This window comes from Protopterus annectens, chromosome 1.part2, assembly GCF_019279795.1.
Source record: "Protopterus annectens isolate FY-2018-M chromosome 1.part2, PAN1.0, whole genome shotgun sequence".
Taxonomy (NCBI): domain Eukaryota; kingdom Metazoa; phylum Chordata; order Ceratodontiformes; family Protopteridae; genus Protopterus; species Protopterus annectens.
In genome coordinates, this window is record NC_056727.1 from 1,083,321,532 (window position 1) to 1,083,338,520 (window position 16,989).

Here is a 16,989-nt window from a genome sequence, read left to right on the forward strand (position 1 = left end):
CTTTTCACTATTTCCCTTCTGCAAAGACTGGGTTTCACAGTAAACTTCCAGAAATCTTTCCTCACCCCCTTCACAGGACCATGTCTTCCTGGGATGCAGATTCCAGACGGATTGCATATTGGCCTTCCTGCCTCCTCAGAAAGTTCTGCCTCCAACAAATTTCTTTCAAGACCTTCTCCCTCTGCAGTCTCTTACAGCCTGGGAGTTTCTCCACCTTCTAGGGTTCATGGCATCCACCATCCCCATGTTACCTCTGGCCAAACTTCACATGAGGAAATTTCAGTGGTACCGCAAGTCAGTTTGGAGGCAACATGCACACCCACTGGACTTTGTTGTCCTTCTTCCTTGTCTGAAGAGGGAATTTCTTTGGTGGATTCAGCAGATTTCCCCAAACCCAGGCCTTCCACTGCATCCTCCTCTTCCAATTCAAGAGTTAGTCACAGATGCCTCAGACATGGGTTGGTGGGCAACCTTTGCATCCTGGAAGGTTCAAGGTCTTTGCTCCCCTTCTCAAAGGAAGGGGCACATAAACATAAAAGAGATGAGAGCCCTGCTGCTGGCCCTACAGACTTTTCACTCTCTCATTCGTCCAGGCCCTCTAAAGCTGTTTGCAGACAACACCACAGTTCATTGGTATATAAACAAATGGGGGCAGGTAATCATACCGTCTTTGCAGGCTGGCCCTCATGGCATGGGAACTGGCAACTCAGTACTATGTTACCTTTCAAGCAGTGTACATATCCTGCAATCGGAATGTAGTGGCATACGAGATGAGTAGGTCCATAACTCAATGCCATGAATGGATGCTTCACAGGGATGTGTTTCTGGACATTCTCCACTGCTGGGATATTCCTCAAGTAGTTCTCTTTGCCTCCCCTTTGAACAGACAGCTTCCAAAATTTTGTGTCAGCATTCCAGACCCTCTGATGTGGAAGTTGGATGCCCTTTCTGTCTCATGGAAAGGGATGTTTCTTTATGCATCCCCCTTCCCTCTTATTCAGAAGGTTCTCACAAGTTACCTCATAGAGTGGATCTTCTCGCACAAGACAAGGGATCTCTCATATACCCACATCTCTCAACTCTACATCTGATGCTGTGGGTGACAGGCTTTTGATTCCTTTCAGACACCTCTTTTCAGGGGACGTGCTTAGGTTTCTGCAGGAGGCCAGAAAACAAAATACTAGGAAATCCTACTTATCCAAATGGAAGACGTTTTCCATCTGGTGTCTTTCTCATAAACTAAACCCACTTTCTGTGGATGTTCCTCTGGTTTTATCTTACTTGTATGAACTACCGAAGGCTGGGTTGGCTTATTCCTCAGTAAAAGCTTATCGATCATCCATTTCTGCTTGTCTGCCTTTGTCTCCTCCTTTGGCCTCTAAATTGAAGGTTAAATTCTTCCTTAAAGGGGTTCTTCACATCTGACCTCCCAGGAAACCTGTTCCTTCTCCTCCTTGGGACCTCTGTTTTGTCTTGGAAAAACTCACTGTGGCTCTGCAGCTACCCTGCAACACTGTAATTAGAAGGCTGTGCTATTAGTAGCCGTCCCTCAGACCCAGGAGGGTTTCTGAACTTCAGGCCTTGATGGCTTCTACCCCCTTCCTGGTTTTCCATAAGGATAGGGTTTTGTTGTGTACTAACACTTCTTTTATGCCTAAGGTTATGAATGAGTTATCACTTAACTAGTCTATTAATTTGCCCACTCTTTCCCCTCCACAATCATCTAGTGAGAGAGTTTTACACACCTTGGATGTGCATAGTTAACTCAGATTTTACTTGGATAAAACTAAGGCTATCAGGAAATCTGATCAGTTTTTTGTTTCATTTCATCCCAGAGCTCTGGGAAGGTGCATTTCCAAGCAGACCATTTCCACTTGGATTTCTAAGGCTATTTCCTTTTATGTTTTCCATGGTAAGAGCCTATCTACTCCTGTTACAGCTCACTCTACAAGAGCTGTGACTTCTTCAGTTGCTTTTTTCAAAGGTTTGGATGCTAACTCCATCTTGGAAGCAGCTACCTGATCTTCCTACATCTAGAGCTGGCTTTGCTAGAGCCATTCTCCATGGCTTTTTAGAAAGCACCTCTGCTCCATCCTCCCTCCCTTTCTTCTTCATGAGCTTTGGTACTCTCCCTCATGTTAGGAATACTGCAACATAAGAATAGAAAGACATAGAGTAGTAGTGTAAAATCTTAACATAACCACTGATGCCCTGCTCTTCTATGTTGCAGTATTCTCTCCCTCCCACCTTTCCCCTAGCTTTTGTCTGTTTTCCTGGATGTATGATTACCTCCTTTTGTTACTTAGGCTGGTGTTCTTACTGAGCTATTCATTTCTGAGGATGGTATCCGTGGGCGTTGCTTTTATGGCCTACGCTGGCTATTGGCCTACGTGCGATGTCACAAGTGTACCCTACAGTAGTTAAAGTCTTTTGTATTCTGGCCGAACATCAGGACCGCTTTTGGCAGTGATTGCCCCATGTTACGAGTACTGCAAAATAGAAGTGAAAGCCATCTATGGTTATGGTAAGATTATTTTACACAACTGTTCTTTCTTACTGAAAAAGTGTGTAAGGCTACATCAGATGAAATTGCAGGTGCTCATCCGAGACTGAAAACGGTCAGCGTAACTGTTGACTAGAGTCTACTGTCTAAATCTGAATCATTAATAGCTGTATATTGAAATCAAACAAACTGAAGCTGTGTTCTCCAACAATAACTTGTCACATTTTAACTCAAATATATAAAGAATTGTCAAAACAATTTTATATCCTTATGTCTTTCATCCTTTTTTTCTTAAAACAGTTGTTATACACACAAGTTATTTGTTTAATTGTGTAATCCAGTTAAACGTATTAATTGAGAGCTCAAAGTTATGCTGAAATAAAAAGTGCAGGAAAGGTGAACTTTTATTTTATGCATTTCAGAACGACAATGGAACATGTGGATTCCAGGATTTGGATCTGATGAAATCAGACCTTACAAGAAAGCCTGTACTACAGAAGCTCACAAACAGGCGAGTATCTGTTGAGTTGTTACTTGAGAAGTTATTTCTAATTTAGCATTTTTGAGGTTGTTACATATCTATCATAGTTCCTCTTCCCAAAGTCTTAGTAGAGGCCAGTGTGGTTTGAGGATAACTCCACAGAGACACTGAAAACAGTGTTTTTAATTTGTTCTTCAGTATGGCCTGCTGCGGGCTGCCATACTGACATGATTTTGTTTTGCTGCCAAATTTTCCTGAAGTGTGCTCTGTTTCTCCATTATATATGACATTGATTATTTTGTCTGGTCTCTCCAATGACTTTCAGCATCAGAAGTAACTTCGTCTCTGGCAACAGTGCCCTATCTTTTTCATTGATTCACTTTGATTTTTGTAACTAGCAGTTTTCTAAACACATTGAAGTTTTTTTCCCCTTCAATTTTCTGCCTAAAGCAATTGCCATTGCTAAATGTCTTGCTTTTGTTAAGCCACTTTCTCAAACCAAAATATTATATGGGATATCACTTAAAGCTACTACTAACTGTGATGGTGGTGCTGCGGTAGCATTGTCGCCTCACAGTAAGACGCTGTCCGGTTCGATTCTCAGCTAGAGCGTCTTCTGTGTGGAGACATGCGTGAATAGGCGTACCTTCATTGAAGGTTGTGCATCAGAGCTGGCAACTCGGCACGTAAAAATCTACTGCCAATCATTAGCGGACCGGAGTTCCGCTGTGGTGACCCCTAACCAGGAAAAGCCGAAAGACACAACAACAACTTAAAGCTACTACTAATTATCTGTAAGTAAAATCTTCACTTAAAACGGATCCAGCTTTATTGCAGAAAGTCTTAGTCTAGTTTATTTTTATTGACGTTGTTGTTACCCCTCATTCCTGTCCTACTCTGACTTCTTGAGAGACCCTATGAAGTAGTAAACTGAGAGACAAATGCAATACTTAAATAATGCATGATTTTGACTTTCAAAATATTATGCTCAGACTTCAATATTTGGTGGAGATATAAAATTGAGATATGCTTAAAATATGTTTTTATGATCTGTTCTCCCTCTGAAAACAGACTATAGGCCTAGTGGGACTAGCCTTCTTAAACTGTGTAAGCAAATACATTCAGAGAATAAAACATATTTTGTGATTAAAAAATTATTTGGGTGGTGGTCTTTAATGTTGATTCCGTTGAAGTGCCTTCTCCTGGAAAATGCTTTCCTTGGTGGCTGTGGCATCTGCTAGAAGAATTTCTGAGCTGCATGCCTTAATGTGTAAAGATCCATTTTGATCTTCTCCAAGGGCAGAATCACTCAATGCAGCTACCCTACTTTCATGTCCATGATGCTAACAAGACCTTTCCTTGAATCATGCTATTCACCTCCCTTGTTTTTTTCAAATCCTTGTGTGTGTGTGTGTGTGTGTGTGGGGGTATTGCATGCTTTAGATGTGCATAGAGAGCCGAGATTCTATCTAGGCAGACAATAAAGCGATTCACATTGTGAATGGCAGGGAGGATAAAACTGTTAATAAGCAGACTATAAAAATGACTTGCCTACTGTATTGGTTTTTGTTACTTGTTTCATGCAAAACCTGACCCAGGTAGTGTAAAAGCATGTTCCTCTAGAGCTACAGCAGGCACTACAGCATTCCCCAGAGAGGTTGATATCCATTCTGTTTTATAAGCGTCTATCTGGTCCTCTGGCCACACTTTCTCCTGGCATTATAGTTTGGGATCTGCATCCAGGGCCAGGGCAGGGTTTGTCATGACTGTTCCAAAAATTCTGCTTTTTTGATAGCCCACTCTGGGCCTGCCACCCATTGCTTCTTATGATCTGGAAGTCTTCCCAGAAGTGATGTCTGCAACAGTGAATATATAAAGAACATAGTTGATTTGTGTTGGGAATTTACTGTAATTATACATGTTTAAGTGCAGTCAGTGTTTCCCACACACCATCCTTTCTGGACATACTGGCATGATGTGGGTACCCACTTCACCTTATTTCTCCCCACCCCACCTGGAGCCCCCAAGGAGGTAGCTTGGAGCCTCAAGGAAAGAATACCTATCCCTGGGGATACTTCCTCTAGGTCCACTCGTGCTTCAAGGCATAACACCAATTCCTTGCCCAGTCAGAGCAAGAAAGATCATAATATGGTCTTTGCTGATGCCCTTGTTATACAACTGGTATTCTGATGCTGAAGTGGAGGAAGTTGGCCAGAGCTCAGGAGAGGTAAAGCTCGGGAACTCAGGCTTGGCCATTGGGCTTCTGCAAGCAGGAATACCAGAAGTGATGACTGAAACAGCAAATGTACTCTATCTTCCACAGTTATGGTAAGTTCCTAACCTAGCCAACTATACTTAACTTTGCTTCCTTTTGAAAAATGTTTTCTAGGCTGTTTCATGAAAAGTAGATGTATACGTACAACATCTCTTCTGTCAAAAAAAAAAAACTCTTCAAACAAAACTCTTAATTTTGCAAAAGCTAAATGACTGTGATAAATAAAAATCTAAAAATGTAGTTATCTTGTCAGTTTGAGAAATTATTTGGGAAACAATAGGTCTTTCTGTAGGAGTAGAAAGAGATTTGTTACTTTGAGAAAGACAGTAAAATAAATACATTCCAGTATTCTGAATTGTTTTGTATGGTTAGATGATAGAATCCACCATAACAGTTTTCTCATGCTGAAGACCATTTCGTTCCATCTATTATTGTGACTTGAATCATCTTCATCTTGCTACAGTTTTAAGCATTTATCCACACAAGTGATTTGTGAACAACTACCTCTTTTATTAGAAGGCTTCTTAACTGTAGCTTGCCAGTTTTGTAAATGCTTTAACTAACACAAAGAAACATCTTTGGACATTTAACTGTGGGAAAACATATTTGTAGAGTGCTGCATCAGTGCCTTTCCACCCAGTGGTGCAGAGATTAATATTACTACCTCACAATTCTTGGCTCTTCAGTTCACTTTTGTCTGGGCCACTTTCTGGGTGGATTCGACATTATCTTGTCATGTTGATGTGAGTAGTCTGTATGTGTACTTATTCTGAGATGGACTGATATCCCAACAACAGCTGGTTGTCTATCTCAATTCATTTTGTTTCCAGGATAGGGCATTGGTCCCCGTAACCCTCAAAATGATAGTGGATATCTGAAAATGAATTCATTAAACTTGAGTGCTTCATAACATGTTGGATTGTGAGACATCTAAATGCAGTGGAGAGTTTACCAGCATTTCAGCCTATTCTTGGGCAGAAGTACTTTGCTTAGTATTTTGCATAAAATACTTGAAATGGAGCTTTTTAAACAGCTCAAATAAATCAAGCTTTAGCACATTTATTCTTGGAATTGCAACACACATTTGCTAGGAAAATACTGTCCTTTCCAAAAAAGTTGATTCAGATAAATGGGTACTTCAGTATTATCGCAACCAGATTCCAAACAGTATGAAATGCTAACACATGGCACTGTTTACTAATTGCAGTCAACATGCAATACACACTTTGATCACTGTTTCTCTTACTGTTAAAACGGTAATTACATCACGTAGTTTGAACTAATCATGGTGCTGCATCTGTGGGTCTTATTTATGCCGCGGAGATTTACTGCTATTATATCATTAAAACATTTTATAGTGGCCGAGGAAAGTGGTATTTTTACTTTTTACTGGCATTTTGTTTGACTACACCCAGTATTCTCGTAAGCTTACACATATTTCATAACCTTGCCATTCCTTTTCTGTTTGTAACAATCTGTAGTCGGGCTGTAGTTGCAGTTGGATGCCGCATACTCCTACTTGGACTTTTGTTGCACTGTGAGTTAGAGGTGTGTAACACTTGATTATACTCTGTTTGCTTACTTTTGGCTTCATACTTTGTGGAGCTCAGCATAAATTTGAGGGGTGATGGTGCATTTAGGCAGTTATTCTTCTTCTGTGGCTTGTTTGTATCACTGTAGAATCCTGTCATTGCAAAGGGAAGTTCCCCTTGCTGTACAATGACCTGACATGGGTTGGGTATTGCGAGCCTCCATTCCAATATTAAGATAATGAAGCTGGAAAAACTACATGAAATGCATTTTCCCTAAATCCCCAAGGATTGCATTCAGTACTGCAGAACAGATAAACTCATTCCATGGTAACGTAATGAATTATACCAGGTTAGAAATCTGAATGCGATAATACGTAATTACTGATAAATGTATATTATTGTTTCCCTGCTCGTTTATGGTTCAGTCACTGCTGGAGTGGTCCCCCCCCCCCTAAATATACCTCCACCTGTAATTCAGAATATTTCACCCTTCTTGTGGTGCCAGCGATTACTTTCTGAGGAACTCGAGAATTAAACTGATTTGGTTGGTATTGCAAATTGTGTTTCTATATCACTTGTATTGGTTTCAGGAAGCATATTATCCAGAAGGGTGTCTTCATATTAGCACCCTTTACACAACCTACTGCTGTTAATTACTCTGATCGCTGGGTACTGCTGTGCTTCCAGTTAGCAACTTTCCCTAAAGGATAGCTGCACAAGTACTGTTGAAATGTATGGATGGATATGTGCTTCTTGTATTTCTGAATCAGCTTTGGATGCATTCAAATACTGAAAAACACTATGTATACACTGAATATGTCACAAGCCATCAAAAGCTTGTGTAACTGTGTTTTGTCACATGGTAATTCTGGATCCATCTAGAATTCTAGTTACCACTTTGTCTAGTCTGTCAGCAAGTAAAAAAAACAATTTGTTCTTTACTCCACCTATAGGAATTCTTTTAGACTTCACCCCACATTATAAAAAACAGATTAATATTATTTTGTTTTTGTTCACTTAATTGCTTACATCATGACCTCGGCTCACATTTGAATGTAAACACTCCAGTATTTCTTTGTCAGTCATTCAAAATGTAATTGAATAGCTAACTACTTTGCTCATTTTGCTAAACTAAATTAGAAAATAATATTTTACAACTAATATCCCCCTAGAGACCAAAATGAAAAATGTTAAGAAACTTCAAGTCTCCTTCCACTCGAATGAGGTCTGTTGAAGAAATTGTTGCCCAGGAGGTAAACTGAAATGGAGTTGTAGATATGGTTTCCTGTGATTTTTGAGAAGTTTTACTCTCGACATTAAAAAACATAAGCTTACTAGGTGTGGCCTGAGAGTTTGCCTGTTGAAGTCTTTATTTTTAGCTGCCTAACTCTGTTTTTTGTCAAGGAACCATACATCACAAAATGAACATTGCTTCATCAAAGTTAACATTTCCTACCTGGCAGAAGGCTTATGCTCTTTTATTTTATTGTAGTTTATATCTGTCTTTATTAAAATGTGTCTTGATGTATAAAGATTATGTAATATTTTACTTTTTCCCCTGCCTGCCTTTATTAAAATGTGTCTTGATGTATAAAGATTATGTAATATTTTACTTTTTCCCCTGCAGAGAATGGCTTTGATCCGAAAAACAACTAAGAAATAAAGAACTGGAGCGACAGTAGTTGTTTACCTTTTGAATTCTACAGAAGTAACCTCTGACTTGACAAGAGAATCTTGAATGCCTTGTGCAGTGTTTACAGTGGTGTTCAAATGTGCACCTGTGTCACCATTTGTATGAGGCTGAGAGATAATTGCACTGGTTACACTTGTAACACAGCAATATATGGAAGCAAGTTGTATGAATCCAGCCAAAGTAAATAAGTTTTTGGACTGTGAAATATTTTGTCATGTTAAGATTTATGTATGCATTGGGGATATTACTTACCACCTCATTTCTTTGAAGGACAGTGAAAAGCTTGGGTGGGATTGCATTGGTAGAATTTGTAGAGATTTTGTACAGTTAAGTGACATTTATGTATGTGTCTAAAGTTTTGTGTGCCGATGTAAATATTTGCACATGTATTTGTTGCTGTTAAATAAAGAGCTATTGGTCTTCATAAATTATTTATTTTTAAACAGCTACACTGTTTAATGTAGTTAAACTGCAAAATACTGTTTTTTTTGCAAAGAAGACATTATGTTAAGAAGTAAGTTTACTGTATTTATCATTAATCTGCTTTTAACCGCATAAAAGTATGTACTTTTTCCCAAACATTACAGATTCTGCCTCTCCTTCCCTTTGGATATTTCCTGTTGATAATAAGAATGAAAACTGTGCGTTTGTGTATGTTACAAGCTCTTAGCTAGAAATAAATGTAATGTCTGGAGAATTAGAATACCAATAAGCTATGATGGACAGTTTTCATTGGAAGCAAAAACTGTAAAGGGCATTGGCATAACTGTTAGTAATAATTTATCCTTCATAGGCACATGTGTGGTTAAATCAAAAGCTCTGAAAATGATTGGGCTAGTATATAACAGTTTCATCTTGCATTCTAGAGAGAATATGTTGTCATTTATTCGACACATGTTCACACAGTAATTCTCTTGTGTCATTTATAGCAAGAAATTAAAAATGTTAAAATTGTTCAATATTCCGCACAGGCGTTTAAGGATAAAGTTGTGTATTGATTATAGGTGCTGTACAATTGCTGTATTTTCAGCTGTAATGGGAACAGTTTTGTCTAATTCCTTTTTGTATAATTTCTGTTTGAAAATAGATACCAAGGTCAATTTCCATCAGTACTTAACAGAACTTTGGGATTGTATACGTGTGTATGTAAGACTGAGTGATTCAGTAACACATTTTAAGAAATCATTCAGTAACTTGGCTGTAAAAAGAAAATTTTCTGCCAGTATGTCTGCATTCCTTCATAACCTCTCAACCTGATTCTTTCTTACATTGATGCAGTTGGGATCTTAATCCTGATGCACATTGGTGAGATGCTCCTGTATGTGATACCTAGATTCAAATCTACAGTGCTTCTGTGGCTAGTTGATTACTAGTCCAGATCTCACCATCAGTATTTTAAGCAGGCAATGCACGCACAAAGTACTTCCCTAAGTGCCAGCAATTCAGCTGGTCTGCATGCATACATGTAGAATGGAGAAGCTCCTGGCCTGCTTTACTGCCAGGATGGTGGTGTAAGTTATTAGTTTCTTACTAGAGGATCAACAGGAGGCTTACACACTCCCACAAATGGTTGTAGGACCCAGCTGGAGCACCGCCACAAGGAGTAAAGCTCAGTGGTTAGTCTGGGACACGCAATAAAATAGACTTCTGCATTTTAATTATGCTGACTGAGGTCATCCTTAACTAGGGATAGCTTGAACCCATACCTTTCATCCATTGAGAAGCCCAAACGAGGCACAAAGCCTGCTCCGACATGGGGGGGGGGGTTGCATTTTGGGATGCATGCACCACTCGGTCCTCAGTTTAATAAATAGAGCTCAAAGCTAACTAATCCTTATCCTGGGGTATAGTCACCAGTATCACTTAAGCCATAGGTCTGAGGTACTTGCCTAGGTCCTTTTTCTCTGGATCTGCTGTGAACCTGGCAAAATCTATTAACAGAGGTTTAGGTAGATCCTTTAGGTCAATCTGCACCAGGGTTTTTGGCCTAAGACCCAAGCATTAAGCAAATGTTTAGTGAGAGTTTAATTTGTGGCTGTGGGATACACCTATGGGGAATATGACGTGAAGCTGACTTCGCCAGAACCAGGCTTCTGTTAATGCACTCTGCCTTCTGCTGGCACATATCCAAGCAGCAGAGCCATGTCTCAAAACATTTGTTGCACTCTACATCCCTGGATCTAACAGGGAGGAAAAAGATTCTTTCTCCTTCAATCTCGTATGAATTTTCTGAGGACATGGTTGCCATTGCCTCTGAGAAAGGAAAGGACAACGATTTCTCTCACTCTCTCTGCATTTGCCATTCTCTTTCCCAGTAACTGTTTACTTTAGGCAGACCTTGAGGTTAGTGAGGTCCTCTGTGGATTCCCTTTCCTCTCCCTTACAAGTAGCAGAATCTATCTGGTGGAAAAAAAAGGAAGTCTGTCTACCTTGAGACACCCCCTGCATGCAATCTGTGATTAAGGATTCCATAGTCACAGTCTGGACACATCTCTGCTTCAGCACTGCCCAGGATGGTGTATGTATTTTTACAAGCCCATTGTAGAATAGAGTGAATCCCTCTTCCGGATTCAGTGTCTCACTCTCCCGTGAACTCTTCAGTCCAGCGTAGTAGCTTCAAGAGACCACAGCATTTTTTTGCTGCCTTGCCATCAAGTGTTTTTAAAGCCCTTGATTGGTGTGACAAGAGAAGTTTTTCATCTCTCTGCAACATTTAGACTCAGAAACCTCAGCTGTGTATCTCATTTGGCAAAGTTCCAGTCCATCCTAGTAGATCAGGCCCTGGAAAAGCATGCCAAGTTCTCTGTCTGGTCCCAAATAAGATGTGGGGAAGACTGTGCCTTCTATATTAGGCCACCATGTGACCCTTTGTTTAAAAAAAAAAAAAAAAAAAAAAGTCACCTTTATTGTCTTCCATGTGATGTTGATTAATCCTTATAGTCTTGAAGACTAGAAACAACCCAGTACATCTTTTCTAACAACAATTTTTAGACTGGACATAATTTATAAGCCATCTTAAATTCTGAGTTGTGTACAAATAATACATGTGGTACTGTGTTTCTTTTACTGAATTCATTTATTATCAGACCTTCCACCTTTTATGGGTGATATTCTTCAGATTTGTAAACTGAAAATTGTAATAGAATTAAGCTGTACAATATTTCAGTCTAGTTACAAACACCCTCCTAACTGAGCTATATTCATACTTCTTTCTTAACCTTCCCAAACCTTGTTGGTATGTACTTTATTCATAATGTTCAATATTTATCTTTGCTTTTGCCTAGTCTGTGCAGTTAATATTTTGTAGTTGTATCTTTATTTAAAGTGAAGAAATTTAATAAAATATCAGTTAAATATGGGTGTGTCATCTGGATCAGCTGGAATTAGCTCCTATAGATTATCATACTCTTTCATAACACATCTTGAAAATGGTGCTCCCTTTCAACTGTCCTGCGTACTTGTCAAATAATAAAAATCATTGGAGGGTGAAAAAGGTAATTTTCCCAACTGCATTTGAATATAATGCTCATAATAAATTGCATCTGTATTTTTAGTATATTGAGCCTGTTCATATTTGTGGTCATTAGTATGGAATATTTACCTTAAAATGTCTTCATTTTATGTAATATTCTTAAGGAGGAAATAAAACATGTAACATAACAAAAGTGCAAACTCAAATGCATAATACTGTAATAGTAGTTGACATAAATGTATATTTATGGAGTTTTAGTGTAAAGCAATGCAGTTACTCAAGTTCTGAAATACTTCAGTCTGTTTGAAATAACAGTCCTTTAGGTCCATTAACTGTGTATTTGGTGAACTATTGTATGTTCAGCATTAGGTCACTGTTGCAGTAGCCTAATCTGTTAGGTTATCCTGCTTTCAAAGCTTTAGGACACCTTCCGCGCACCTTAACTGCCGGGAGCTCAAGCTAAAATGCACAGAGAGAGCAGTCGGAGTACCAAAAGCTATCTTGTGTTGATGTGAGTGTACCTTCTGTTGGCTTTGTGGAACTGATGGTTAACAAGTGATCCTTCAAGACTGGGCAGACGAGTCCCCTGCTCTGGAAAATCTTCCACTACTGAATATTTCTGAGGAAAATATTTTTTTTCTGTAAAATGAATAGTTGGGCTAGGAAATTTATTTTGAATTGATTGTTGTGCATAGGGGGATTCATTTACAATGATTGCTTGTGGAAACTTTGTGTAAAATCTGTTTTTGAATCTTGTTCTTACATACGTGTATAGACTTTGTGTTAGGAGAAGGACTTGGTGCTTTTAGAAAATGTGTTTGTTTTTAGGTAAAAAAAAAAAGTTGTTTACTGACTCTTTCAGGCTCTACTGGTCTTCAAGGCTTCCATCCTGGCTGGACCTGTGGAGCACTAGCCATTCTCCTCAATTCTTTTCCTTCCTGATTCTACAAGAAGGTTGTCAGGGAATCTTCGGGTGCCAGGCCAGCTCCAGATGTTCTTCGTTCCACATTGCTGCAGTCCTTACTATTGGGTAGTCCGCTGTCCAGTCGGCCCGAATACCAGAGTATAAGGCTGACGTCGGTCAGGGCGCATTAGACTGACGTCAGTACGTCAGGGTACTAATGCGCATGACCGACGTCATATCCTCAGTCTTTTTTGCCGCATGGTCCGATGCAGAAGCAGTTTTGCGAGTGCAGGTTGGCGTTCTGAAATATTTCCGAAGCCGGAGTTTCAGACCGAATCAGAGTTGGCTAAGTACCCGTTGGGGAACATTTTGGTTTTCTTGCCTCAGTATTTAACCGGATGTCAGAAAAGTGAATAACTGTATTTCTTGTGGGAAACAGATACCTCATAGGGATTACCATACCTTGTGTATACCTTGTTTAGGGCCTGAGCACGACGTTGTTGGATGCCGCTCTTGTGCTAGGTTTAACAAGCGCACTATTAAGAGACGGTTAGACTGTGCCAGGTTAGTGTTTGGGAAGCGTTGCAATTATAAAATGCCGTCGGATGCTCCGCCCGCTTCATCCAAGAAGCGCAAGGACAAAACAGCGAAGCCTAGGGTTGATGAACCGGCAGTCCCGGACGTCGGTTCTCTAGAAGGCTCAGTGGAGCCAGAGGTTTTGCCAGGAGTTTCTTTGGAGTCTCAGGCAGAGACTTTACTATTACAGGATGTGCCTTCTCAGGAGGTAGGCCAGGCTGAGGGGGCTTCTCAGGTAACTGTTCTTCCCTCTCTTCCCAAGGTAGTTAGAGCCTCTCCTTCTGTTGCCAAAACTTCTTTGAGAGGTAGGCCAAGTTCAGCTTCTCCTAGCATTTCAGGTTCTGTGCCTAAGAAACATATGCTTAAAATGGCAGAAGATTTGATTACTATGATTAGAGGTTCTATGCCCCCTCCTGATAAGAGGCCTAGGGTGGAACCGGAGTTTGATAGTTTTGAACAGTGTTCAGAGGCTTCTGAGTCTTCTGCGGAAGATTTGCAGGAGTATCCTCCTTATTCTGATTCTGATGTGGATGATTCCACTCCTACAGCTTCTCCTCCTGAGGATTTCTCATTTTCAGAGACTCTGCATTCCATGAGGGAGCACTTTAAATGGGAAGGCCAGGATTACTCTGATTCCAGGAAAAGGCTTAGGGAATTCTTGTTTTTGCCCCAGCATAGGCCCTTAGCTATACCTCCTGTGTTAAATGTGGTGGAAGATGTTTTTGCAGAGGCTTCCCTGAACCCTGATTCTTTGCCTCCTGCTCCTGTTAAACCTGATAGGTACTATAGGGTGCCTGAAGCTCATAAGTATCTTTTTAAGAGTCCTAGGGCAGACCCGTAAACTGTTTCTCAGGGACCTAAAGGTGTTAAGGCCTCTGTGGTTAAAAACCCTGTTCCCACTGATAAAGAGGCAAGGGCTTTGGATAGATGGGGAAAGAAAGTGTATACTTCTTCCACTTTAGCCATGAGGCGTTGAATTGTCAGTTTCACATGCTTAAATATCAAAATTATCTCCTTTCACAACTGAAATCTAAGGTGGATGCTTTGGCGGAAGGTATTGAGTGTAAAGAGTTGCTGGATTTAGTTCATGTGTCTGAACAAGTGGGTAATCATTCCTTGCAATGTGGTTTTGATGCTGTACAGGCCTCCTCGAGGGTGGCTGCCACTAGTTCTGTTCTTCGCAGGCATGCCTGGTTGAGGGATCAGAATTTAGCTGAGCATGTTAAGACAAGGATTTTGGATGCTCCTTTACAGTCGGATGTGTTGTTTGGTTCGCCTGTGGAAGCAGTTTTAAAGAAAATGGAGGACAAAGCTAAGTCTATGCAAACTGTTAAAGATTTTTGCAGGTGCAGCCACCAAGTTTAGTAGAAATTGGCCTACTAAGGGATGGACGTATCCTGCTTATGATTCCCAGTCTAGGGGTAGGTCTAGACGTGGTAGGGGCAGAGCTCAAGGTTCTTTTAGGCCTAGAACAGGGAGTTCACCTGCTCAGACTTCTGGTGAGGGCAGGGGTCAGTCCTTTCGTAAACAGACCCAATGACCTGCCTTTTCAGCTGCCAGTAGATTCTCGCCTGGCAGCTCCTTTGGGAGGAAGACTGTCTCTTTTCAAGGAAAATTGGGATTTAATTACTCAAGACAGATGGGTGTTGGATATCATTCACCACGGTTACAGGTTTTATTTCCATACATTGCCCCCTTTCAAAGGCATGCCAGACGTTCCTCCTCCACAAAGGAAAGAGGCTCACAAGCAAATTTCTCAGTTACTCCAAATAGGGGCCATTCAGCCAGTCCCTGTATCAGAAAGGGGCCTAGGATTTTATTCTCGCCTGTTCCTAGTACCAAAGAAGGGGAACACGTGGAGACCAATTTTGGATTTATCTATCCTCAACACTTATCTGGACATTCCCAAGTTCAAGATGTTGACGTTACAACAGCTTTTACCTCTGCTGGGCAAAGATCACTGGATGGTAACTTTAGATCTCAAGGAAGCTTACCTTCATGTGCCTATAAGACTAAGTTGCAGGAAGTATCTGCGTTTCGAGCTGGAAATTCTCATTATCAGTTCTCTGCATTGCCCTTTGGCTTATCTACTGCCCAGAGTATTCACAAAGGTTCTGGCTCCAGTGATAGCTTACTTCAGGCTAAAAGGAATTCAAATCTATCCTTACTTGGACGACTGCCTGATTCTGGCTCAAGAAAAGGAAGACCTTCTACAGCATCTGGAATATGTTATAGCAGTGCTAAGATGCCTAGGGTATTCTGTGAGCGAAATAAAGTCCAGTCTAGTACCCTCTCAAGACATGTGCTTTCTGGGTGTGAGACTGAATACAGCAGCCCAGATGGCCTTTTAACCCCGGACAAACAAAAGAGTCTATCACTTTACTTCCATCAACTATCTCATCAGTCCGTGCTGACTGCAAGGACAGTCCTTCAAGCATTAGGGTTCATGGCATCTTGTATTCTGGTGCTTCCCAATGCCAAACTGCATATGAGGAAGCTACAATGGTATCTCAAAATGTATGGACACAGCACTGCCAGGATTTGGACACTGTCATTCAAATAATACCTTGCCTTCAAAAAGAATTTTTGTGGTGGGCTCAGGAATGTCACCTAAACAAGGGACTCTCTGTGACCCGGCCAGAGGCGAGTCAGATTTTAACGACAGATGCCTCGGACATTGCTTGGGAGCTCATCTGAATGGAAAGTGGATACAAGACAAGTGGCCTGCCAGACTACAGCATCTACATATCAACATGAAGGAGATGTTAGCAGTCCAGTTTGCATTAATGGCTTTCAAGGAGTTACTTCTTCCAGGGCAGGTGTTGATTCTAACAGACAACACAACTGTCATGTGGTACATCAACAAGCAAGGGGGAACACATTCTTATCCTCTATGCAGGAAAGCAATGATTTTATGGGAGACTGCGCTAAGCTTGCAACTAACTCTTCAGGCAAGGTTTCTGCCGGGAGCACAGAACTCCTTAGCAGATGTGTTAAGCAGACAAATCATGGATCCCCACGAGTGGAAACTGGATCTTCATGTATTTCAGAAATTGACAGTGTCATGGGGAACTCCAGACATAGATCTGTTCGCTTCTCCACTAAACCACCAGCTGCCAAAGTTTTGCACAAAGGGGTTTCATCACACAGCTTGGAAAGTGGATGCTCTGTCTTTCAGTTGGAAAAACCTTCATGTGTATGCCTTTCCACCTCTGCCTCTTCTTCCAAAGGTGCTATTAAAAGTTAGACAAGACAAGCCAAGGATGATTTTGATAGCTCCAGATTGGCCTCGGCAACACTGGTACCCACTACTAAGGAGTCTGGTAAGGAAGCCTCCATGGCCTTTACCTTTGATTCCTCATCTGTTATCTCAGAAGGACGGTCATCTGCTCAATGTCAAGCTTCACTCTCTTCATCTAACAGCCTGGCATATTCTGTGTTGAAACACAGCAGGTCTCAACTTCCTCAACAAGTTTTAAATGTGATTATGGAAGCTAGAAGACCTAGTACAAGGAAAGTGTACGAGAAAAATGGAAGAGATTTTTATTTTGGA

The 16,989-nt window shown here is 40.7% G+C and overlaps 1 protein-coding gene across 1 annotated transcript in view; it reads left to right on the forward strand.

The window, feature by feature from the left end:
- TAF12 (TATA-box binding protein associated factor 12) overlaps nucleotides 1-11,838 on the forward strand; it is a 254,938-nt gene extending 243,100 nt beyond the window's left edge. Inside the window, exons 4-5 of the mRNA XM_044059990.1 lie at nucleotides 2,926-3,014; nucleotides 8,419-11,838. Of these exons, the coding sequence (XP_043915925.1) occupies nucleotides 2,926-3,014; nucleotides 8,419-8,454 (125 nt within the window). The 3' untranslated portion in view covers nucleotides 8,455-11,838. The remainder of the gene's footprint in view (nucleotides 1-2,925; nucleotides 3,015-8,418) is intronic.
- The last annotated feature ends 5,151 nt before the right edge of the window (nucleotides 11,839-16,989 follow it).